General features: G+C 41.0%; 1 protein-coding gene across 1 annotated transcript in view; it reads right to left on the reverse strand.

Moving 5' to 3' along the window:
• ROR1 (receptor tyrosine kinase like orphan receptor 1) overlaps positions 1-27,164 on the reverse strand; it is a 138,520-nt gene that overhangs the window by 82,808 nt on the left and 28,548 nt on the right. Inside the window, exon 2 of the mRNA XM_030573696.1 lies at positions 258-329. Coding sequence (XP_030429556.1) covers positions 258-329 — 72 coding nt within the window. The remainder of the gene's footprint in view (positions 1-257; positions 330-27,164) is intronic.

A 27,164-nucleotide genomic window follows, 5' to 3' on the forward strand; every position in this document is an offset into this window, starting at 1 on the left:
ATAAACTTCTTTAATTCACATCTTGAAATATTTTTACCATGTGGAACATTTTATTGATTGATGGGGGGAGGAACCCAACATTCTTCAAAAATCACAGAATTGCATGTAATTGAATGTCAAATGATCATGAGACAAACAAGGTTTGTCTTAGTTTCACTTTCCTCCCGTTTACTTGCTGATTTGAATAAGAAAGCAAAAAAGAATATGTGAGGAGGAAAGCCTGGTTTTACATCTTTCTGTTTTCTCTCTCCATTTACCTTTGTCTAGTTCACTTGAAACGTTCCATGATGATGTAGGCATTAAATCAGCAGAGACTGACAAATTTGTTCCTGAAAAGGAGAGGAAAAACACAACAGTTAATATATTAATTTACAGAATTACTTGATAGTTCCAAAGACAATGCCATATGAACAAGATAATTTGAATACTACTGTTTTTTAAAATCTAATGGATGCTCCACCTTGCTGTGCTGAAGTGTATGAGCAACAGCGCTGATCAAGGGAAAAAGGCAAGGTCGGCCTGGAATTTTGTTTTGCAATGCAGTCATTGTTTAAAATGTATGATTGTGAGACCTCATATTAATTAAGCAACACATTTTGGGGGAAATGTTCAGCTCGTCTCTTCTAGCTGCGTAGAAGTGGAATATTACAGTATCACACCCAGTACTCTGACAGGAAAAACACAGCATGCTACAAGGTGGCTGAACGTTATCAATTAACATTTCTAAGGGGCCTACTCCTGCAAGTCCATGCTCACAGAAATAGTCATTGTTTATGCAAATAATCCCACTGAAGTCAATGGGACTACTTGTGAAAGAAATCCCTACTCACATGGGTAAGGGCTTGATCTGTGCATCAACATCCTATCTCAGTCAGCTCTTGGAAAGTATAGTTGCTACTACTAATTTAATTTTTTTTAAAAAAGAAAAGGCTCTGGATAAATTTTATTTTGCAGAGTCAGTCTGAAATGTCTTCATTTTTAACACCGTCTAGGCATGTTTTTCAGTAACCTCGGCTCTTTCATTTATTGCTACAGGGCTTCATATTTTTTTAAAATATTATATTATCCATGCACACAGCAACATTACACAGAATCCTGCTAAAGAAAACTGACAACTCAGTTCAGTCCCCAAAATTTGTCTTAAAAACACACCCCTAATAGGAACACAGATGTATGTGTCCATTACATTTTAAAACAATGAAACCTTTTTTAAAATGTGTAAACTCCACTGCACTGCTGTTAATCCACTGCCCAAAGGATCCAGGGGGCAGAGTACTGCCTCTCTATTTGGAGCCCACTATTGGATTCTACCTGCACCAGTCCAGTAGCAGGATCAGAGCTGGAGGGGTGTAACCCACACCTACAAAGTGTGCCCCCCTAGCATGGCTGGCCCAGAGTTTATGAGGCTGCTATAGCCTGTGAGCTAGCAGAATCACCTCTTTTAGCTGAAATGTCAAGAGGATCAAGCCAGAGGTCTAGGTTCACTGCTGATAACCCACCCAAGGCTGATGGGAGATGCATTACAGTGGGATTGAGTTAATACATGCGGGAACAACAAAAAAATGAAACTGAATTCAGCTTCACGTTCCAAACTGAAACACAGGAAATTTCCAGAATAATAGTGGAAAGTAAACAAGATTTCTATACTTATTCAATTTTAACACTCTGTATTCATTTTGCAGCCAATGCATGATCCTGCATTCACTGTGCACCTAAGCTTCAGCTTATTTCAGTAGGGCCAGTTAACAGAAGGCAGGATCAGGAAGCTAAGATGTTAATACAGATTGAAATAAATATATTATTAAGTATATGATTTGTATTCTGACACTGCCGTGTTAACATGTTCCAAGCAATCAAAACAGAGTATGTCTTCTATACCTAGAAAATAATGTCATGGATAAAAATTGTCAGCACAAAGATATTCAAATCTATTCTACTTTTATTCCATCTTTTAAGTGGCTTTTTTATTTAATAAATTATATGCGCAAACTCACACAAATGCACGAAGTAATAAGATATGGTCACTACCCTTTCCTTATAAATGCCCTCTTTCTTACAAGCCCACCTGGTAGCATTGCTTATTTAAGAGTCTGTCAAGCATTTCCAATGTAAACACAGTATTTGAAGGCATTATAAGTCATCCATTTTCATGGGGCTAAACTAGATATACAAGATAGAAACACACTCAGTGGGATCAGATCCTCAGCTAATGTAAACTGGCATAGCTCCACCTAAATCAGTGGAGAAATCAATTTACACCAGCAGCAGTTTTAGCCAAGTCTGTACATCCCTGCGCACTCTTAGCTAGTGTGTATGTGCGTAATAAATATTTTCCCAGATATGTCATATTTCCCAGTGCTGCAGACTCGATGACAGGATCTTCCATTTTGCTGCACAGCCTAAGCACGAGAGATTTGCCACAGGATGCCATAGTCTATCTGTCTGAATTTCTTGGATTTTGTGGGATTAAACTTAAACTTGACTTTGTTCCAGATTCTTGTATTAGTCATGTTAATGCTTAGACTTAATAATTGTCATATATACCTACCATGCCATCCTGATTTTAGGGACAAGTTCTCTGAATCTCTCATGGCTTCCCCAACAGTAGTCTGTCTTGCTGATTGAATATAATGTCAGACTGCTGTCTACTGCATAGACTCATGGCATTGCTGAGAGCAAACATGGTCACCAAACACCACCTCCCTGCACTAATTATTCTACTCAGAGAGCCTTAGATCTGAGGCTGTAATGGAGATAATCCCTTTGGAGAGATGCATTAAGTGACGGTATTGGACCTTGAGATAATTAGTTCTTGGTTTTCACAGCAATAGCTGAGAGGCAGCGACAACTGAGAGACAATGGGCCAACCTTGAGGTGAAAATGGTCCTTGTCTGCCACTTAGGGGAGCTCCACAGCAGCCTCATTCTCAGACTTGGGTGCTAGGTCACACTCTGCAGGGATCTGATGTGGCTCAAAAGCAAGTGGGCTGAGTTCATGAAAACGAGCTGCTCTCTGTCACTCCACTGTCCATCTTTCATGGAACCTGACCCTTGGATCATCCCTGCTCAGAGAACCTAGAGGCTTCTATAAACTTGTGGCAATAATCTCGCAAACTCGCATGCAGGAAATAGAGAGGAAAACACAGGGGCTCTTAGACTGGGGTGCTCTTTATGAGCCCCTCCCCCCAAATCGGTGCTTGTATGTGTGATATTGGAGGGGTTTGATGTGCTTTGCTTCCCCCCATCGCCACGTCCTATTCCTTAGGAAGAGGACATTCAGCTGTGTTTCAAATATCAGCCCTTCAGGCTGGGACTAGTAGGCACCCTAAGTATCTCCTCAGTTGAGGAGATCCTGCCAAACAAGAAGAGACATCTGAGGAGGATCTGCACCATTGACATCAGTTCTTAGGAACCCCACTGGGGTTGGCGGGATTTCCAACTGTATTTCTCAGAGAAGAAATGGGCTGGTAGGTCACAGAGCATTAAGGGTCAGTCACATACCTTTCAGAGCATAGAACAACTCTTGTTTCACTCAGTACAAGCTGAGGAGACGGTATCACTAACATGCAATCTTGAATGCTCCACAGGCCAGCGTCTGAGCTTTATCATATAAGCAAGCGCTGAACAAAACAGTATAGGAGAGGAGCATGTGACCATTACATTTCAGAGCATTAGCAAAAAAACAAACACAACAAACAACCCATGAAACTAGGGATCATGTGAAAACTGATCTCATGAATGTTTTCAGAAATACCAATGATTACATCTTACTGTGCAGCAACAACATAAGCAAATCGAAATGGGATTAACATTTGTTGTGTAAATGTTAACAGCTTAAATGACTTCTGCAAGAAGAGCAAACTAGTAGGAAAAAAACCCTTGTATTGATTACACCTATAAATCTAGGAACAACTGCTATACAGATTCAGATCAGTATGCTCCATCTAGTCCAGTATCCTGTCACTGACAGTAGCCAATATCAAGTGCTTCAGAGGAAGGTGCATGAAATCCTACAGGAGGTAGTTATGAGATAACCTGCAAACAGGAAAAACAATATTGCTGCCCCCCAGAAGTTCAAAAATCATGAGATGGGCTTAAAAATGAGATTTCAAAAATAATACATTTTCAGATGTCAAAGCATTTATGGTTCACCTTTTCAAACTTTTATTCACAGCTGTAAGGGCTAGAAACATACTTTTTCTTCTTCTTTTTTTTACACAAAATTAAAGCCAAGATTCAATAATAATAATCCTCATTCCAGCAACTGCGGTTTTAAGAAAACACCAGCTATTATTAGATTTGTAATGAAATTGCAAGAGTTGGCAACACTGGAAGTTTCCTCCTAATCCCCAGAAAATATATAAATGTTTGGTGGAGAACAAGCGCTCTGAGTCATGTTGTTAACTAAGCTTGTGTCTGATATTGCCTTGAGTGTACTGAGAGATACATATTGCTGCTGCACAATTGGTCATTAGGGTCAGCACAGTTACAGCCTGTGATGCATGTACAGCAGTGAGCTAAGCAGTGTCTTTATTATAATAATATAAACTGGGCAGAATCCATCTGGAAACTTAAAATGCAACTGGGAAACCAAAACACTTCTCTTGGCTCAGGTTTATCCCTTCATGCGTCGGTCCTTGAAGGGAAAAAGGATTTTTTTTTCCAGTCAGCCTCAAAGATTTTGCTTCCTCAGAAATTACCATTCCCCTGTTTAAAGTAAGTTGCAGCATGAATCCCCAAATGACTCTCATGTTGGACCTTCGTTTCAAGTACTGCTGTAATTGCAGTGTTGTCAGTTCTTGCAATAGTTGGTGCTCCTCTGAATGCCGCACCTCCCAGAGTGATGTGATTACAGAAGAATCTCAGCTCTCATTAAAATAAATTATGTTTTTAGTAGATCTGAACAAAAAATTGAATTTCTGTCCTGTGGAAAATTCCAATAGTTTAGCATTTATTTTTAACCCAAATTGGAAACATAGAACCTTTTTGTGAAATGAATGAAAAAGTACAAAACGGATTAAAATTTTTGTTCAAAACATTTTGTTTTAACTTCCCCGAATATAAGATTCAAGTGACACCCAGGCTTTCCTCATTGAAAATTTCTATTTTGACAAAGCACTATTTTCCAACATGAAAATGTTTCATTGAATTTATTTTGAAAAGCTCTAGCCCTTGCGGTTGCCGAGAAAAGTTCACAAACATAACCTCAGGGCACCATATAGGCTCAAAACATAGAGGGGGAAAAATCCCAAATGTGTTACTTCTATAAAAAAAATTCCAGTTGTGGAATAGGAAGCAGCAGCTACATGAGCCCACCGTAAAATAAGCTCTATCTCTATGATGCTGGATTAGTGGGGGCAGGAGGAGGACAGAGGAGTTTGGTAGCCATGCCCCAGGCCTTCTCACCTCAAGACAGGCAGTGGAACAAGAATGAGGAAGACTAAAGAAAGCTGGAAAATGGGAGAGCTACAAGCCTGTTTCCTTGCTGCTAGAAATAGACTGCTCAGACTCAGATCCTGTATGCTGCCTACAGGCAGGGCTGCCCCAGCATCTCTCCCCTGCCAGGGCAATTCCCTTTGAAGAACCATGGAAGGGTGTGGCGCTAAATGCAATGATTCAGCCAGAGGATATAGCAAACATAATGTATTTTAAATATTAAGTGTTGTTAATGAAGTTTGCAGTGCTGTTGGTCCCAGGATATGAGAGAGACAAGGTGGGTGAGATAATATCTTTATTGGACCCACTTCTGTTGGTGGAGGCAAGCTTTCGAAAGATAAAAGATATTACCTCACCGCCCTTGTCTCTCACAGAACTGAAGTGTTATTTACGTTGTTTTAATTCATGTCCACTCTAAGCAAACTCAAGACCCCTAAAGACCTTTTAAAATACAGTGGGTTTGCACTGAATTCCTTTCGTCCTCCAGCTAGGTGCTCACCTTCACTGAGCTTACACCCTGTGCATATAAGGAGCGTGGTTGGTGAGGAAAGGCACCTCCGTGCCACCTTTTCACTTCCCTGATGCAGAGGCTGACATGGTCCAGGACACAGCTTACAGCAGCCGCAGCCTAAGTACTGCTCTAAAATATGCTGGTAGCAGTAGTTCCACTGGGACTGCCCCTGACAGCCCAGCTGAGGATAAGCTAGAAGACCGCAGGCTGTGGCTCTGTCTCTTCCAAGCATCTCCCTACATATAGCTGCCAAGCGTTGTGCTGCCCACTGGTGTCATTTATGCAAATTATTGAATAAGATAATTTGCATACGTTGAAGTAATTTGCATATATGCATACCCTTCAACTTTCCAAAAATTGTGTGGATTTAGAGTTGGTGAGACACATTGGCTTCAGTGCCCTGGTGAATGAAGTCCTCTGTTTACCTAAAGGGCAGCAGGCAGGCAAGCAACCCACACGCCCTGTTTTATCAAGATGGCTCTCTTCTGATGGGCATGGGGCCTCCTCTGGGGTAGACATGATAGTTCAGTTTCCATGGCTGCTTTTCTGGGTTTGCCAATTAGTGCAAATTTGTGGTGCTCAGTTCATAATGTGCAAATCACACAACTCATCTCATGTAGGGATTGCCAGTCATCCATTAGATAGCAACAGCTTTTAATTGCTGCTGAGATGGCCTAATTCAAACTGGTGATTTACAAATGAAAAGTGCTGCAGTTAATTACCATTGCCCTGAAGCATCCAGTCCCCCAAGCAGTGCTAATCGTTACACACCCTCTGAGAATAAGGCTTATTTTCTGGAAAGGCAATATTGCCACCCCCAAGCATTCAAAAATTATGTGTCACCTCACAAAACTCATGAGATTGGTTTAAAACTCATGAGATATATGACATAATTTTTGAGGATTTGTATTTGCCTTCTGGCTTCTGAGACTTTGGGGCACATTCCAGTCATGCTTTCAAGCTTTGTTTAATAATCAAGAGAGCTAGAAACTTGCTGTTAAAATGAAAGCTGAGATTCTCTAATAATCATGTATCTCCAGGAACTGGGGCTTTATGAACACCGCCAAATATCATGAAATTCACAGTAAAAACAAAAATCACAAGAACTGGCAACACTGAATTTATTAAATCAAGTTCTGACCTTTTCAGAGCTCACGCAGATAGCATCTTCCACTCTGCATCAACAGGCAAAACCTCCCATACATCTCTCTCGGTCTCCTGAAAACACTACAATCAACTGCCTACAACCAATCCTAGTCTTAACAGAAACAGCTACCCTTATTCAGCAAATATAAACACTAAAGATGCCAAAAAAACTAAACACCAACACAAGATTGAAATTCACTTCTAAATAAAATGTTTTGCCATTCAAAATCATTTCAGCAAACTCACTATCTTCACATTAATGTATATTTTCCCAATATGGGTCATCAGCTAGTTTTGAATTCACAACCTTCAGATTCTTTTTCGCTTGACCTACAGGAGTAACTGGTGGAGGAAACAGGCTGTTATCTATGAGGACCAACCGTCACAGGCAGACCCAACACATACTTTACCAGTGGGTTACACTACTTTTTGTGAGATAGCCTTGAGAATGCTAGGCATTAGCTTAACATTGAGAAGTTTATGGGGTGACTTGATTACAGTTTATAAGTACATACATGGGCAACATATATTTAATAATGAGCTCTTCAATCTAGCAGAAAAATGTGTAAGACAACAACTGGCTGGAAGCTGAAGCTAGACAAATTGAGTGAGAATAATTAACCAATGGAACATCTTACCAAGGTCATGGTGACAACTTTGAAATCAAGATTGGATGTTTTTCTAAAAGATACTCCTCTAGGAATTATTGTGGGGAAGTTTTATGGCCTGCAATATACAGGAGGTCAGACTAGATGATCACTATGGTCCCTTCGGGCACTGGAATCTATGAATCAGCATTCTGTTTCGGTGTCTGGGAACAGAGCAGTCCAGGGGTCAGAGACAAAACAGCCAAGTGTAACAATACCCGGGTCTGGAGGGACGGCACCTGGAAACACGGTCTTAAAGGATGGGCTTTTACCACTTGAGCTAAGGAACCAGACTCACCATCGCAGAGACAGCAGTGAACTCAAATGTCTATATGTGGCCCAGCCACTCTGTGTTGGCATGGACTACGCTAGCACATAATTTGGCCCATTCCTTTAAAATGCAGTATGATTGAATGAATGTGACTTGAGTCTATTATATTACAGGGTGGAGTTCTATTTCCAGGATGATCTAGTGTGACCACTCAATTTCTAATCTGTACAATGGGTGAACAATATCTGCCTCACCCAAAGTAGGAGTAAAAAAAAAAATCTAGGACAAGAACTCATGGGCAGCTGGCTTATAGGTTAATTCATGTTCCCCCAGGGTACTGGGTGAGGGAGAATCCAGTGACCAATCTTTCATATACAATCTGCAAGGTGTGTGTCCCTTGGCCTGTCTGTCTATGGTGAGGAGTGAGTAGTGTAAAGTCAGCAGTCCTAGGCTCTCTCCAAAGGACAATCTTGTTTGACCTTTAACATGTTTTAGCTTATCTCTTGGGTGGTTGCTCAGCACAGGCTACACTGTAAGGCAAATTTTAAAAGACATTTCTGCCTCTTGGGTCTTTTGCTTCCTGGGTCAGTGTAAAATGCTTCAATCACCCAGGAATAAAATTGCTATGCTATTTATGAGCAAAATATTACTACTGTTTAAAGTAAATATTTTATCTGAAGGAAAGGAACATGCAGAGCAGCTACATGTGGTGGGAATACACAACCATTTAGTACATACATAAAAAAACAAGGTAGCTAAGAAAATATTCCGTAAGACATGGTGGAATACACCACTCAAAGGTCTGACTGGGGAAGCCAGGGTTGCTGTAAATCAAGGTGGGAGGAGAGATATCTACCCCCCACCTTGCAAAACACAGGATGTTTTAAGCTATAGGCCAAATTTCAAAGATGTGCTGCCAGCCAGTTTCTAATGGAAGAAGGTAACTGAGGCCATGTTTACACTAGCGATGCAGCTGTGCTGCTGTAAGATCGCTCGTGTAGCCGCTCTATAATGATGGGAAAGAGCTCTCCCGTTGACATAATTAAAACACCTCCTATGAGCGGTGATAGCTACATCAGCGGGAGACTCTCTTCTGCCAACATAGCACTGTCCACATTGGTGCTTCTGTCAGTGTTATTTATCTTGCTCATGGGGGTGTTTTTTCACATTCCTGAGCAACATAAGTTGTACCGACAAAAGTGCTAGTGTAAAAATAGCCTGAGTTGTGAATGGGAGACTGATCAAAGCTACCTAAGGACAAACCTGCTCTTCCTATCACAATTACTTCCTGTTCCGCCTGGTCCACCTATCCAGGTAGTATGCCTCCAGATGCGGAACCATTAAAAATATTAGTTTAGGAATGAGTGGCCTTCTCCACTCTTCTTCCTTAATCAAAGTTTGTTAATCTGGATCCTGGCTTTCTCTCCTCTCCAAATATATTTAGAAAACTCTTGATGGAAGCCAGAAGATTCCTTTGTAGAAGTATTTCCTGGGATGGGGCGAAATAAATAAAGTAGTCTGGGAACTACTTCCATCTAGTTCAGCTTAATCCACAGAATCAGTAGGAAAAAACATTCCTCTAAATCTATCTTTATCTATTAGTGATCAGGGAATAACTGGGCCTTGACATACTCGAGATCTGAGAAATTATCTGGATTCCCATGTACTGAAAACTTTCCAGGAGAGTCTGAAATGGAGAAAAGAACATGAGGGAGTCTGGGGACAATAAAATCAGTAACCACTCAGTTATTTTAATATTTTTCATAGACAGAGCTGGCTCCAGAAATTTGCAAGATCTCACAAAAACGTAAGCAGCTGAGTATTCCCATTGAACTCAAATGAACCACTAATATGCATACAACCACTCTTGCAGCCTTCACGTGATCTGGGCCCAGAAGAATATGCATGCAGATAAGGGTGTATGGATTTAGCCTCAGTCTTGCAAACACTTAAGCACATGGTCAACTTTACACAATGACTATTTCTATTGACAAAGTTATGCAGGATTTTACGTCTTTACAGGTTTGGATTTTACAGTACACCAGGCTATTTTTATGATTATATTATCACCATCATTACTAGAGCGTAGACTCCTCTGACATGTATTTATCTGAACTTGAGGTTCCTGAGGTATAGGTTGGATTATATTAAAGATTTTCTAGAATTGAATAGTCCCATCACGCACATAGAATTCTTACTTGGATTTTGAATCAAAGATGTTATGTTGTGTGTGAGAAAAATACATACTGGTATATGTCTGGGGTATCAAACTGCCTTAGTGCACTCCCTCTTGCCATTTAAAAAAAATTATTCAGCATTTGTACACTGAAAGGAGAGTTTAAAAATTAATCCTTCATTATCAGATCTCAGTATTTAAAATTCTTTTTTCTTATATCCTGCTTTAAATCTTAACTATATCAGCAGCTGATTTTTTATTAAAAAGCCAACCTATGGATTATGATCACTCGAAAGAACCACTATGCCATTAAGATTTTATTTATAAATGCGATCATTTCAAATGAGTGATTAAATCTATCTTTATATATGAAGATAAATATCTGCTAAAACCTTTACTTTCATTAAAATGTTGGTCTTAGTTAATGGGATATCACTACAGTCAGATACATGCTTGATAGGAAGCCAAGTAAGGTGTGTTCAAATATACTCCCTATAGAGAAGTTGGCTAATGTCCGATTTGATTAATATATTGCATGTGTGTAGACTGAATTTCACACAAGTCAACACTGTAAGAGCCTGTGTGATCAATTAAACTTTGCAAGTTAAATAAATCTGCTTCTGAACTCAAACCACAAGGTTAGCCCCCCCCACTCTCCTCCCTTTCTCTCATCATGAGCAACAATTACTCACACAGTAGTGCACAATATCATGAGTAGGCCCACTGAGTGGGTGTGCACAGACTTGTCCATTAGAAAGAGGACAACACCACAAATTACTCCTGGTTCTACTCCTGGCTCTGCCTCTGTGAACAAATTAATTAGTCCTTTCTGTGCTGTGCCGTAGTTTCTGCATCTATAAGAAGGTGTGAAGAGAATGCAGAAAGACAGAAAAGGATATGGCAGAGAGATAACTAAGGAAGACACCTTGGCTATGGTATAAATTAATGAAAGGGGAGAGCAAGGGACCAATCAGTTCTCCTCCTCCTGGCTGGCCGGCCAATGTGGGGGAGGGCATCACTGTGCCCCTCTAGCACATGCTCTCCCACCCCCTCCCCCCTTTCTGTTGTGCATTCTCGTATGCAAAAATGCAGCAAACCTCATCTATAGCAAAGTTAATCTTTAAAAAGTAAGTTGTTTCACATCAAAAGGCTCTACTTTCTACGTGCATACTTGGGCACAGGAAGGGGTGAGGTTAGGCCTGCTAACCTCGATCTCGTCCCTTTAAACATTCTGAAAGAGAAAAGCATACAAGTCCCATATAATTCTTTACTGGATGTGAACAGACCTGAGCTGAAGAGCTATTTCAAACCACAGCATTTCTCTGCAAAATGCCAAAGTTACAGTAGCTCCCCTTTTCCCATCTGGTTCCTATGTTGTTGTTGAACTAAGCGCAAATGCTTGTTTAGCTAAAGTCCTGCACAAGCAAGTCATGACAGATATGCTTTACTAGCCCTTTTGAAGAGCTCGCAACTATTTTCCTCAAATAGTATTATTGCCCTAGGATCCATACCTCCATCCAGCAAATGTTTTTAGAAAAGAACTGTTTAAGCTAATAAGATTCAAAAACCACTCAAGCCATTTGTATAATTTTTGCCAGACAGGAAAAGATATGATGTGACAGTGGTGTCTGGAAGCTTTCAAATAGTTAATTTTGCTCAAAATGCTAAGATTTAAAATGTTTAACATATCTATCTACTACTTATCTGCTGTGTATGTGTGGGGTATATCAATAACTAACTTTACATAGGGAAACCTTTCAACAGATATGTATGTTTCCAGCTCTGTGGATTTATAATATAAATATAATCAAGAGAACACACTTAAAACCAGTAACACAACAAGATGTTCTAATGTAGTGCAGCACAGCTACTTGTTACAAACGTCCATTTATACCACATCAGATTATATCTATCAGAGCATCTTATCAGTGACACTGGACCTGTCATGATTATGTATACAATAAGCAACCTTTCTACCTACGAACCTTTACAATCAACCATCACTAATGCCTAAAGCTACTGTTTTGGGTGACGGATGAATTATAGTGTTTGTTTATGATGATGCATCACAAAATTGTCTGTCCTGGGGACTATGCACAGGAAACCAACGTGCTGAATGCACTTAACACCCCGGCCTAATTGCTTGCAGGTCTGCTTTCTCATTCTTTATGACTTCCGTGCAGTTACACTGGAGAATTTGGCCCCACGATGGACTGCAAAGGCAGAATTTGGTCCACTGCACTTAATATGACCCCAGGAACACCTGTCCTGGAAGTCTTACCTGCTGGAGGAGATTATGCAGCTAAAAAAATCTGTTGTTTTTTTTTTAAACCTGATTCCATAAAAGCTACTAGGTCAGGGTATATTCAGTCAGTTATTTAGCAAACGGAGAAAAACAGTAGTAACTGCTGCACACAATACTCATAACTGTAAAAGTACCTTGATGTATTTCAGCAGATTTGTTTATGGCATGTACATATCATCATTTACTTTAGATATTTTTAGTAACGTGGCTTTTGGTTAAGGTCAAATGTAGTATCAGTTTAATACTGAACATATGTTCTGTCAGAGGCACTGGATCACTCCCTGGGAGGAGGATGTACCTACCAATCATTTAACAGGTCTTTTCTATCTCTAAGTGCTCTACTCCTGTGATCCTACATACTGAGCTAATACATGCTTTTCATCAGGATTATTAATTACAGGTTATCATTATGGATTTATGTTATATGGATTTACGAGTAACAATGACTGTGGAACTTGGGCGCACTGCTTACATTGGGGTCATTAACATTTCCACTTCATAGCAAAATGCCCCATTTTCCGGCAGCCCACAGCTTTAAAGACAGGGAAAAGAGAAACAAAATGTGCCAATTGTCCAAGTGCCTATGATTTCAGAGCTCACCAATGAGTCTTTGTAGACTTGAACTGTGTGCATGTGTGTCTACAATCACACTTCGATACATTTCTGGCAGGTGTGAATTTCTGAAACACGGATCCATCACTGACAATGCCCTGCCACCAGCTCCTGTGAGGTACACCTTTGGGACAATCCCTTTATTTAAAATAAGCAAAACATCCATCAGTCCATATTAGATATGGGCTGGAGTCCGTTTCAGAGGGGTGAAATTACTCCCATATAATTAACTTCTAGTCTGAAACTGACATCAGCCCATACCCAATATGTACAGATGAGCATTTTGCTTATTATTTTAAATAAAGGATTTGTTCCCCTCTCCTACCACCACCCAGATGTGTGTCTTTTTTGGTTCTTGCTGCAGCCATTTGTCACTCTGCTGCCTTAACATCTGAAAAGTCTAAGGTGATCAGATGTCCCGATTTTATAGGGACAGTCCCGATATTCAGGGCTTTTTCTTATGTAGGTGCCTATTACCCCCTACCCCGTCCCGATTTTTCACACGTTCTATCTGGTCACCCTAGAAAAGTCCCCATTTGCCCACCTGATAAAACCAGTGCACTCTTTGATACAATTAGCAGTGTTTGAGGAGGAGAGGTCCAGGATTGGAAAAGAAAGTATGCCTGCAGGCCAAGGCTGAAGTGCATTGACAGAAGTGTGCTTTGTGCCTACTTGCACTGTCTCCGGCTCATGTCAGCACCACGGCACTAAATTTGCCCATAAAAAAATTAAAAGAAATAAATCCTAGCCAATTAAAGGGAAGCTAAACAAGAAATTATTCCCCTCACCCCAAATGTAGAATACTGTAGCTCATTGAGTTTCAGAGCTTCAGGGACCACAGATGATTGAGGTGGACAGGGCTACAGCTGATCTACAATTAGATTTTCTGCTAATTTGTGAAGAAAATTACAATAAATATTTTCCATGTTCAAATTCATTTTTTTTCCAGCATAATGATTATTTTTGTAGCAGGGGGAAAAAAAACATACCCATGTCAGCTCATGAATTAATGAATGGTCTTGAAACAATTACAGCTTAAATACACAGAAGTCTCCCTAGTGTAAACACACTCTATTTTATACCATATCCTTTTGGTACAAGGCGTACATTTCAGCAGGACTTATTGCCTGCTTATGACAAAGCAGTATATGTTGCACATTTGATGGCCTCAACCTCTCACCTAGGATTTTACATTGGTTGACGCTGATTCATGTACAAACAGCCAAATTTATAAAGAGGTTTGAAATACAAGGATATATTGTAAGCGTATGCTAAGAGAGCACAATTTATACAAAAATGGGGGAATGTAAATATTTAACTGATGCCAGAGGTGGGTGCTTTGGCCAAGCTGGAACTACACTGATCATGCAAGAGGAACTAAAACTGCAGAATCACTAGTATTAGAAAAGACTCTATGCAAAAGAATAAATGGATACAAATCTGACATCAGGAATCATAACATTCAAAAGCCAGTGGGTGAACACTTCAACCTCTCTAACCACTCCGTGACAATGAAGGTGGCAATTTTGCAACAAAAAAACTTCAAAAACAGACTCCAAAGAGACACTGCTGAACACGAATTAATATGCAAATTAGATACAATTAACTTAGGTTTAAACAGAGACTGGGAATGGTTGGGTCATTACACTAATTGAATCTATTTCCTTATGTTAAGTTCTCCTCACACCTTCTATGGGTCATCTCAGTTATCACTTCAAAGGTTTTTTTTCTTCTGCTGATGATAGCTCATCTCAATTGATTGGACTCTTCCAGTTGGTATGTGTATTTCCACCTTTTCATGTTCTCTGTATGTATAAATATCTTCTGTCTGTGTGTTCCATTCTATGCATCCGAAGAAGCCCACGAAAGCTCATGCTGAAATAAATTTGTTAGTCTCTAAGATGCCACAAGTCCTCCTGTTCTTTTTGTGGATATAGACTAACACGGCTACTACTCTGAAACACATTTTTAAGAGTGAATCTAAAAAATGTTCCACTGCTTTCTAGGGGTCTGATTTTTGCAATTCCTATTGATGATGTGTGTGAGTACGCGCCATTCAGTGTGAGTAAGGGTTTCAGATTTGGACCGTGATTTGGAACTCAGCTGGCCTATAGGACTAAGCTCTGAGTTGGGGATGCCAGGGGAAACACTGGAAGGCACTCTTCACAGAATGCCTCCTATACCTCCTGATTAGGCAGACAGCATGCTCGCTACTACTCTCTGTGTAGCTACTTAGAAGGTTCCAGAACCACAGGACTTGGGCACCTTCACAGGATGTAGTTCATTTGTCTGCATGTGGTCAGTCTACTCCATTGGCTCTGTGTGTGTGTGTGTGTGTGTGTGTGTGTGTGTGTGTGTGTGTGTGTGTGTGTGCGCGTGCGCGCGGGGTGATGGGGGGGAATTATGCAGCCCCTTCCCTGGCCCTCTCCAGCATGACAGGTGTTCCTAGTGGAATCGGGAGGGAATGGTCCCTGCATTCTCCTGAATGCAAGGGTTACATTTGTGTTTGGCCCTGTGCCTTCCTCTGTGTAGGGACTTGCTGTAATTTAGCCCACAAGTGCAAATGGAAACTGAAGGGATTGCCTGACTCGGGCAATTAGTAACAGAAGAGCCTTTTCATCTCTAAACTGCCAGGTTCAATTTAGTCCAGACACACAGTGACTAAACGTTACTATCTGACGGCTGTTTGGTGGCCGCAGAGAAGACTTTAGTGATCTCAGTGCAGTGCCTATTATAGCCAAATTAAAAAACACACCAGAACAATCTGCACCTGTTGGTAGCCTCAGGAGAGGCCAAGGACGGAATAGGCCATGGAGCCTGCATTCCCTTTCATGGCCAGAGGAATTGCCTTCAGGTCAGATTTAACATACACTGGTGGGGCAGCATAGAGACGATTGAATGAGAGCTGTCCCTATCCTGAATCACAATCAATCCGCACAAAAGCTTTAAAATGTACAAACAAACCCCAGAAACATTCACTTAAATGTCTCTTCAGGTACAGCAATGGAGAGAAACTGATTTAACCACAGTTATGCTTGTATGTATCAGAGGTGGGCCCACATGGGTTCAAAACACCTCTAAACTTTAGGAAAGATCAGATGCCAGTGTTGTAGTTCAAGTCTAGCTGAAGTTTGTTTGCATATTTGCAAGCAACATTTTGGCATTTTCAAACATGCTCAGCATTGGCCTAACTCAGCTCCCATAGTAAATTTCCATTGATCTCAATAGCAAGAGTTAGGCCAACGATAAGTGATTTTAAAATCTCACCCTTTGTCATGTAGTCAAGTAGTGCAGGCCTTGTGCTGTGACTTTACTGATGGGAGTCAACCCCAGAACCATCAAGATTGTAGAGAATGAACAGATTAGAAACTGCTGATTCTTGAAAGGTCCAAAGGAAACAATCAATATGAAAAAACATTCATGTTATTTCTGAATTACAAACCTAATACTAATCATGCCTCTCAATCAGATCCAGGAGTAAGCTTCTTTAGTTTGTACATGGCACTAAAAAGTCCATGTCACACAAACAAACCTTAACGCTGATGGCTTATGCATGAGAAATCAACACGAGCAGAGAAAAGCAGACAGTTGGCTTGTACAATCTTAATTGCTTTTGCAGCCACTGAAGTCTAATGGAAGGATAAACCACTGATATTCTTTTATTATTTCAACAAAACAGCAGCTACATATTTGACTTAATGCTATTACAAGTATATAGAGGTTATATTTCAAGCTGTGGCAACTGCCACACTTTAGAGAACTGGTTAGGCAAGAGGTGAATGTAGACTTTATTGGGAAGGAAGGATGATTCAAATCAAGCTGATCAAAGTGTATGTCCATTGGGCCAACTAGTTACGTAGAGGCAGCTCACTGCACTGCCTAACCAAAAAATAGGTTTTGATTATTGTTCCTAATTTATTGTTCCCTGGTCCAAAATGCTGTATAGGTACCAGGCTCAGCAGCTGGTGGTGACCGTGGGGCAAATTTTGCCCAGGTGTAAACAAGTTCTACAGAGTACAAATGCATTGTGTTCACTTATTTTAGGGCTGAAATTGACCCACAGTCTCACTTCACCATAACTTAAGGAGCAACATTAATAGGCTCCAATTGGATTTCCTCTTTGACTGAAAAAGATCGTAACCAAAAAGTGAGATTCTGCAGATTGAAGTCACATCTACAGTACGGCACCACTACTATGGTGCCGTAGCTATGCTGATGTAGACACTTCGTATTGTGTCAAAAGAGACGTTTCCATTGCTGGAGGAACTCCACCTCCTTGAAAAATGATAGGTGGGTCGATGGAAACATTGTTCTGTCAATCTAGCCTATACCGGAGGTTAGATCGGCATAGCTACAGCACTGGGTCTGTGTGAACTTCCTCTCCTCCCCCCCCAAGAGCTGCAGCTATATTGAGATCGTTTTTAAATATAGACTAAGTCTTATTAATTATCTGTTTTACAGGAGCAACCAGAAATGTGCTATGTACTGTACAGAAATATAGGAAGCCATGGCCTCTACCCTGAAGAACTTACAGAAGGTTGGAGAGAGGCATACAACATGCACGTAAAAAAACTATGGTGATGCCTGGTAGGTATCCTATTAGTTCCTTGTCTATATAAACTATGCCCTGCATGCCTCTCCTCCTACCCATTAGTAGCTATTGACCCATCCCTTTCTTTCAAACCCAAATTACTTTTACTGTTTCTTTTCTTAAACCCACTACAATTCTGGCTTAACTATAACACCTTCACCAATAAGCCCCATTCCTCTCTGTGTCTTCCCCATACCTTCCTGCTGAAAATCCTTCTGCACAAGTTTCCATTCTGTCTACAGAGAAGAATGTCAAGAGAATCACTGTGGATGCAACAGGGGTTTCTGGGACTGTGAGACAGACTGTGCATATGTACAGTTTCTGGACCCTTTAGGGGGCTGACTACACATTTGGGAGAGGGACTCTCGTCTCATTTGATGTGTGAACGATTCTGGGCATTGAGTGGGGTAGATCTAGATGATTCAATCAGAGATATGAAAAACCTATGAGAGGAAGCTGTACTATTCATTAGAACTTGAGAGATTCTCTTCTAATTTTTGGTGACCCTAATCAAATGTCCTAACTAGTCTGGTTTTATTTAAAGGTTCTGAATTAATTAATCTGGCCTTTTATTTTACAAGACTAGATACTTTTTATTATTTAATTACGTGGATGTTCTAGGACTATTTGAGCTTAGTCCAGGGCATTACCTGGAAAATCCAGCACAAGTTAATGTCTTTGGAAGCCACCTCAGACTTGTAGATTTCTTTAAATCCTTCTAAAACTATAAAATTGCCAAGTTGTGTATTTTCTTACTTAAAATAATTTCCCAAACATAACCATCTTTGGCTGAGACTGCGTGTACTGCTGTTGGTAATGGTGGTGTATACAGGGTTTCAGATAATAGACTGTGACATTATGTAAACAGCTTCTAAAATATATATATGTATAAGATACAGGAAGGGTGGTATAGAAGACAGAGGGGATTTCCTTGTGGGTTACCTGACTTGATAATGATGTTATGTTTGGTGGTCTCAGTCCGAATGTCTACATCACAGAAATCACAAGTAACAGACATTAGTAACTGTGTCAGCAACTGAACTAGGGAGATTAAGGACTCAATAGAAGGGCTGGAATTCTCTCTCACCCTGTGAGCCACCCTTCCATATCAGATTTAGCATACTGGCTGCTCAGGGCAGAGATGCTTGTATTCCTGATGTCTGGGCTGTAAGTGTTCTGTGGATGATGGATTTCAGCTCCCAGGATTGTCAGTCAGGCTCTTCTCACCAATACTACATTCGCTCAGTTATGCGCAAGAAAAATTATGTGTATTTTATGCTCAAGCACATTACAAAGGAAGAACCAGATCCAGTAGGAACTCCACATGTGAAACCACCCCAAACCTCAACAGGAGTTAAGCATATATAAAGTTCGTAGGACCAGATCCCCCAAGAGCAGTGTATTGGCTTTTCCAGAGGAAAGCAATCAGAATACGCCCGCTAACCGTGGGCAATGAAGAGAGTATGGAAACAAACTATTTTTCCTCCAAAAATGTATACATAGTAAATATCAATCATGTGGAAATGTCTTTTTCACCAGTTCTCAGTGAATTGGATCTTCTTTGAAATTTATGGCTTGGCATGCTGAAGGCAGGAATTCTGGAGTGATATGGTTCCCTCAAAACCATCAAGCAGAGTGTAGCCCATGATCTTGGTTTCCTTGTATTACTGGCTTTTAAACTATGTAACCATAGGATTTTATATATTTTTAAAAATATATATATATATATTTTATAACTGAGACTGACTGGGGGTAATGTAACCCCTTTGAGCTTTGCTGGGTACATGCACATACAGCATGAACTGACCTCGTTATCTCTAGCTTGCTTGCTAGCATATATATACCTGCCCCTGGAAATTTCCACTACATGCATCTGAGGAAGTGGGTATTCACCCACGAAAGCTCATGCTCCAAAACGTCTGTTAGTCTATAAGGTGCCACAGGATTCTTTGCTGCTTTTACAGATCCAGACTAACACGGCTACCCCTCTGATACTTGGCACATACAGCAGTGTACCACAGATTGTGTCACCTTGTGTGTGTGTATATATATATCCCGTGCATCTCATCTCTGACCGAGGATTATTTCTGCCGCAGGTGGGCACATGATAACATACTATTTTCCCATTTTTTAACTTCTTGGAGAAGCATTTCTCATGGAGACTGGAATGATTTCATTCTGTGTCTGGCCTTTTATTTTAACAAACAAATACGCAGTCTATTAGCAATCAGAACACGTAATGACAAATCTACACGATGAGGTTATGAGTAAAGTCTATATGGGTTGGGGGAAAATTTCAAAGGTATTAAGGGCAGCAGGATGCCCAAATCCCACTGACTTTCAGTGAGTTAGGTGTATAACTTCTCCCTAATTCCCTTACACCCTGATCAGCTCTGGATCTGCAGGAGTCTCCATGGACACAGACACAGATCTGCAGTAGTTAAAGGGCATGGCTACGGTAGGTTAATAGGCACCAACACATCAAATTACTCAAACCATCTCTATCCAGCACTTACGATCCATTACATTTCTGGACTAGAACCCTGGAATCCTCACTCCCAGTCAGATGATCTGACTACCAGGGGTGGCCAAATTTACTGACCATCCAAGCCACATACAATAATCTTCAGAAGTTTCAGAGCCAGGCATGCCTGCTGGGGCTCGGGGCTTCAGCCCTGTGGGAAGGGGGAACTTGAGGCTTCAGCCGCACAGTAGATGCCTGGCAGGGCTGAAGCCCGTCATAAACAGAGAGTTAAGGGTTAATGTCTCTTTTACCTGTAAAGGGTTAACAAACAGGGAACCAAACACCTGACCAGAGGACCAATCAGGAAACAAGATACTTCCAAATCTCGGTGGAGGGAAGCCTTTGTTTGTGTTTTTTGGGTGGCTTTGTTCTCTCTGGGTCCTGGAAGGGACTAGACGGGCAACCAGGTTTCTTGCCAATCTCCCTGCTACAGTCTCTTATATATTCAGAACAGTGAGTATTTAATAAGAAAGGCGGCTATAGTCTTTTGATTGTTTTCTGTATTTGCAAATGTGTAGTTTGCTGGAAGTATTTTAAATTGTATTTTTGCTGCGGGGGAGGCTTCTTTCTAGTTTCCATAAGCTGACAGACCCTGTAACTTTTACCATCTAAATTACAGAGACAACTTTTACCTTTTTCTTTCTTTTTTTATTAAAAGTTTTGTTTTTAAGACCTGTTTGATTTTTTTCCCCTTGTTGAGGCTCAAGGGAATTGAGTCTGTACTTAACAGGGAAGGGAAAGGGAGGGGAGAAGGGGGAATCCCTTTGTTTTAGATTCACGGAGCTTGAATCTGTTTTGCCTCTGGGTGAGGGAGAAATGGGGGGGGGGAAGGGACATTCCTCCCTGTTTTAAGATTCAAGGAGTTTGAATCACGGTAGTCTTCCAGGGTAACCCAGGGAGGGGAGGTCTGGGAGAGGCAACGGTGAGGAAAGGGGTTTACTTTCCTTGTGTTAAGATCCAGGGGGTCTGGGTCTTGGGGGTCCCCAAGGAAGGTTTTGGGGGGACCAGAGTGTATCAGGCACTGGAATTCCTGATTGGTGGCAGGTTATCAGATCTAAGCAGGTAATTAAGGTTAGAGGAATTCATGCTGGTACCCCAACTTTTGGACTCTAAGGTTCAGATTGGGGAAAGATACTATGACAGCCCCAAACCCCGTCAGTCATGTCTCATGGGCTGAAGCCCCACTACAGGGCAGAAGTCCCAAGCTCCCATCCCTCCCCCAGTCTGGTAGGCAGAGAATGGGGGGAGGAATGTGGGGGGTTCCATGAGCTGCACTTTAACTGTAAAAGAGCTGCAAGTGGCTCGCGAGCCGCTGTTTGGCCACTCCCGTACTACAGAAAGGCATTTTTATTATATAACCTGATTACTTCTTTTACTAATAACCATTTTACTGCTGGTCCTTCCCCATCCAGCTCTTTTATGCTGCTGTGGCCTAAAAGTCCATTGAAACCAACGAATTATTGGAACATACCTGCCAAATTCTGCTATGAATCAGGTAGTTCTGCCTAGATCAGTCAGCAGGAGGAAAAGATTTAAATGACATTTTTAACCTCACGTTTAACCAACCTGGAGTATCGAATGTCAAAGTACGTGAATACAATTTTTTCTTCCTTTAATGAGAAGAACCTTTATATAAACTCCCTTCAACATTTAAGTAATGATTCAATAAATTTGTATTGCTGCTGTCTTCTGTCTCCAGTCATAGCATCCACCTGACTTTCTTGACAGAATCAATCAGCGATAAATATACTTCCTCTCCTTGAATCCTTACTCAGGGAAAGTTGTCACTCTGCTCAGTGGGAAATGTGCCTATGCAAGGATGAAGTAAAAGCCGCATAAGGCCTTCAGGATTGGTTTACTGAATACCATAGTAACTGGCACTGTGCAAAACAAACGAAGAAGATGTGGTTCCTGCCCCAAATAGACAAACATTATGTGGCAGACACGGGGCACGTGGTAGTGCAGGTTGGCCTGTTTGTGTAAGTAAATAAATAAAACATACTTCTATGCATGGGGAATTAGCAGGGAAAGATTTCATGGAATAAGCACCTGATGCATTGGAAAGGGAAGAAGTTTCAGGCAGTAGGGCTGTAAGCGTGTAATTTACAAACCAGTGTTTAGATTGGAGGCAGTCACTGAGAGAAGCAGTAGATTCCCACACAGAGTAGTTAAACAGTCAAGATTGCTCTATACTCTTAGGTAAGAGATTATGATGTGTATAAAACGCCACTTTTGATTCCTGAGTAGGAGAGGAAGGTGCCTACAGTAACACAGTCTGTGTTTGTTTAAACCAAATCCCATCTTCTGATCTCAGCAAACACAGAGAAGAGCAAGCTTGTTGAAAGATTAAATAGCAGTAAATGTCTATATGTTCCCCTGCTCATATCACTCCACCACCAATCAACAGATTATCTAAAGTTAATGAGATGACCTGCAAGGAAAACAAGAGTTGAAACTTTGCATAATTGTAAATGCTCAATGACTTGGCTCCTGAGATTATCTTTTAAAAAAGTGTAAGAGGAAATTTATCTTTAAGAAGTGGGATTTTCAAATGCACTAACTTGTTTTAATTCTGCTCTTATTGAAGTCAATGGTAAAACTTCAATTAAGAAGCAATACTGAGAACTTCTGCAAATTTCACTTTTATTCTCCAGACCAGTCAGAAGTCCCCTATAAGTTGTTAGCAGCCAGTAAAAGGTGTTTCCAAATGAAGACGCTGATGGAGACATTTGAAAGACCCCCGCTCCTAATCCACCACAAACACCAACTGGCTAATATTACAGTCGTCAGCTGAGATGACCTTGTTCTGTGTCTCATGGGTGAACTTTTCATGAATGGGGGCCAGGCAGGCCTGGATCCAGGCCATCTCTGGACCTCACAATCCACCAGAGTCCATTATGGCATGCTACAAGATGTGTCCGTTTAACCTCAGTTTTAATGAATAAGCATTGAGTGGCAGCAGTCTGAGGATATTGATTGCCCATCTGTAATGTTTATTTGAATGGCTTGTATTTGCATGTGCTATACACATTATAACAGGGATCAGGAACCTTTGGCACACGGCCCGCCAAGGTAAGCTCTCTGGCGGGTTGGGCTGGTTTGTTTACCTGCCACGTCCGCAGGTTCGGATGATCGCGGCATCCACTGGCTGGGCTTTGCAGCTCCAGGCCAACGGAGGCTGCGGGAAGCGGCAGCCAGCACATCCCTCGGCCGGCGGCGCCACTTCCCGCAGGCCCCATTGGCCTGAAGCGGCAAACCACGGCCAGTGGCAGCTGTGATCAACCAAACCTGCGGACGCGGAATATAAACAAATCACCCTGGCCTGCTAGGGGGCTTACCCTGGCAGGTCACATGCCAAAGACTGTCGATCTCTGCATTATAACAATCTATGAATGAAAAAAAAAATCTTCCTTGAAGACATTAGGGATCCATTGCTGGAGTTAGTAGGTCTTAAAGGAACAGTATATGCTCAGGCTCCTGAAGTAAAATACTCTGAACATTGTAATATGGGGGTCTTTGGAGTTCAAGGAATTATTTGGTCCTTTGAAGAGGGCACTGCAGACGTTTTTTAAATCACCATCAGTGAAATTCAAATGTTATTCTTTGGTCCTCACCTTCTGTAAGCTTTGCTTTCCCCACTGAAAGAAGCATCTTGTGCCTCATTCGAGGCTGAACTATATTTTTAGAAATCAAAAGTCGAAGCTAGTGCAGTGACGATAAGTGAGAGAATTAGCATTACAAGCCAACCTGGCTAATGCTCTAGAGAAAGGCTTTGTGAAATTCGATGCCATGATGTCTGCCATTGGAATTCTGATAAACTCCAGGACCCTGCAGATTACATGCTCTTACAGCAACTCAAATGTGCAGAACATTTTTACCTAACTCAGATCTTGGGAGGAGAATTACGTAACTCTCAGAAATTTGCTTTGGCACAGAGCGAGGACACTGTGGCACCATTAGTGTGTACTCAGCAATTTCAGTATCCAAGGATCTTTCAGTGTTGCATAGTTGGAGATTTAACAAGAGAACTCTGCACAATTTCTGAACTGGTAGAAAGCAGACAAAAAACCCAAGACCCTTGTTTTAACTAGACTATTATTAGTTACAATTTCCAGTACTGTTCACGCTCCTTTGCCCCCATGCTGGCCACTGCACTGTAAATTACACGTGTTGCTATTAAAACACTAAGTCAGTGCCATCAATTAACATGTACATATACCAACATACGCAAGTGTGGCTGCCTAAAAGTGGGAATCAATATTATGAAATATGTCTGTCCAGAGCAGTGATACAAGATGGAAAGAGGAGTGAAATGTGAGGTCCATCGTTGTTTGGCAAAGTGATAGGTAGAGTGGGATTAAGGTACCATCTTCAAAAGTTAGGAATAGTCATAACTCATAAAGCAAGTAATAAAGACTCATATGTACCGCCACTTTAAATAAAAAGCCATTCTAAGTATAAAACCAAACCCAGGGCTGAAGTGTATTACAGCCTTCGCTATGTGGCATAGTGGTGGGAGCAGACATTTGGTGAGACAAGAAGGAAAGATGTCAGAAGTCCCCAGTGAAGCAGCAAGGCTTTGTAAAGTGGCGCGGTTTAGTTCTGAAGGCCTGACTATAGCATGAGGTCTTTGGTAGCGGGTAAGAGGAAAACAGATTGAGAGGCTGACCAAAGGATAGTCTAGTTATAAATGGTTCTGGATGATGCACTGACCCTATGGGAAAGGGGCAGGCCATTGTGACTGGAAGGACCCCATCACAGGCACAATGTGGAGATTTTCAAAGGCACAAAGGGCAGTTAGGCACTTAACTCACATTGACATTCAATGGTAAAGGACTAGGAAATAGTGAAAAAAAAGAAGGGAATATAATCACCCACACAGGACAGAGAGAACTCTAGGGACTAGAGGAGAGGAAGCAGTTGGAGCTGGAGCACAAATAGCCTTTCCTTGATCCCTGGAACAAAAAGAGAGATGTAGCTTTGGGAACAAAACCAAGGAGCATTAGAGAGAAATGCAAAGCCAAGAGACATTCTAAGGGATCCAGCAGTAAGACTCCCCCGCACTCCATGACCCATAACATTAGCTCATTTAGTTTCTTATAAAAACATTATTTTCATTTCTTCAAAACTAGTTTGAAACGTTCTGAGAAACCCCACAATGTTTGCAGTCTTCTGTAAAAGGATAATTCTCACCAAAGGTGTGTTCCTTGCTCCTTTCTAATCTTAATATATTTGATTATTGCTTTGAATTTCACACGCAAATGTTATAAAATGTGAACACTGGAAAAATAAAAGATTAATAGCTCATTACCAGTGAGATGAAAGGAACAGCCAGTTGACAGTTTGGTGACAATATTTACATGTAACAGACAAATTCTGTTCTTTTTAAGGGGATTTAATCTTGTCTCTAAAACTGTGCAAGTGATTTTTCACAAGTAAAATACTGGTTTTTGGGATACTGCATTTGTACATACAAATCAGGTAGTTGGACATCTAATACTAAGTACCAATGTGGCACGTATGAAGGCATTTTGTTTGTACAAACTTTTGATGGATGGAAAATTGGACATATACAAAATAGTGTCTGCATTTTAGAAGACATTTTTGAAAAAGTGACTGCATAATTACACTGTTTTGCTTGTGACTTCCATTCAAAAATGTTCCTCTCCATTTATATTACGGTAATTATACACACCAACAGAACTATATAGGTAATAACTAATAGTTTTGCTAACCTACTGTTAGTAGGCAACACATCTGAAATATAGATAAGCTGTCTCCTATTGTCATGAGAGTTGATTGGCCATTTGCTATATTTGTATATATCAATAAATTAAGTCTGCTGCTGTGAGGAGGAAGAGTAAGTGTCAAAGTGGTAATTGAAGATAAGGCTATCAGTCACCCTGACTAAAGAAAAGCAAAGTAGCAAAAGAAAAAAGAGAGAAACGGTTTCAGAGTCAAGGAGATTACCTGTTTCTCATGAAGTCAAAGCAGAGAAAAACCCATTTAGCTTGGGGGGAAATGGGGAGGTAGAGAGAAGAAAGCCTTGCAAGCCAGATCATGCATTGCTTTATTGTCTAGCGTTTTGGCTTAGTAACTGTTCCTGAAAATCCTGTATAGACTGTATCAGGCATCAAATCCCCGTGCCAGCCATACTGAGACCTATTGTTTCCTTTCTTCTTGGCCTTGTTTTTCCCAGTAAGGCTGATTTACTGCTTTGCTTTGTAATACTGCTCTTTTGAGCAGTCAGCATTTTGACAACATTCATTTTCAAGCTTATTTGGGGGTAAAATTTTTGCAAGGCTGGGTTGGCAAAAGTTTAAACTACAAATCTTTAAACTGACTTCAACATTCAAAAGATTTACTGTCAATGTAATGATCGGGGGCGGGGATTACTGGGAGCTGACGCCTTTTCTTTTTCTGGTCTAGAATCATTGGTCTGTTGTTTCTCACATCTGGATACAGTAGTAATCTATTCCTTAAACCTGAGCAATCAAATTACCCTACTTTTCAGTTGTCTAGGCTTGAGTAAATATTATCTAGCCAACTTAAATGAAAATTATGCACACCGTTGTACAGTTAAATGTGCAGCCTGCCTTCCTCCCCAAGTAACCGCCTGCCCTCCTCCCCAAGTTCCATATCCTCCTCACCCAGACGCCCAAGAAGGCAAGAGGGAGGGGAGGGAGGCAGGCTCCGGGCACCCAGCCACTCCACTCCAGAGGATGGCCTAAGTAACAGAAGGCTGTCATTCGAACAGTTTTGATTTGTAGTGTGACTACAATAAGCAATGCGGCCTTGTCCTTCCCTCCTCCCCTCCTCACCCACTCCACCTGGGCTACTTTGTCAGCTTTTTCAATTTTTTTAATTAATAAAGAATACATGATTTCAAAACAATAGTGACTTCACTTCCTTTGCCAGCTGTGATCAAAGTGGGGAGGGTGGTTGG

This window comes from Gopherus evgoodei, chromosome 8 (assembly GCF_007399415.2).
Source record: "Gopherus evgoodei ecotype Sinaloan lineage chromosome 8, rGopEvg1_v1.p, whole genome shotgun sequence".
Classification (NCBI taxonomy): domain Eukaryota; kingdom Metazoa; phylum Chordata; order Testudines; family Testudinidae; genus Gopherus; species Gopherus evgoodei.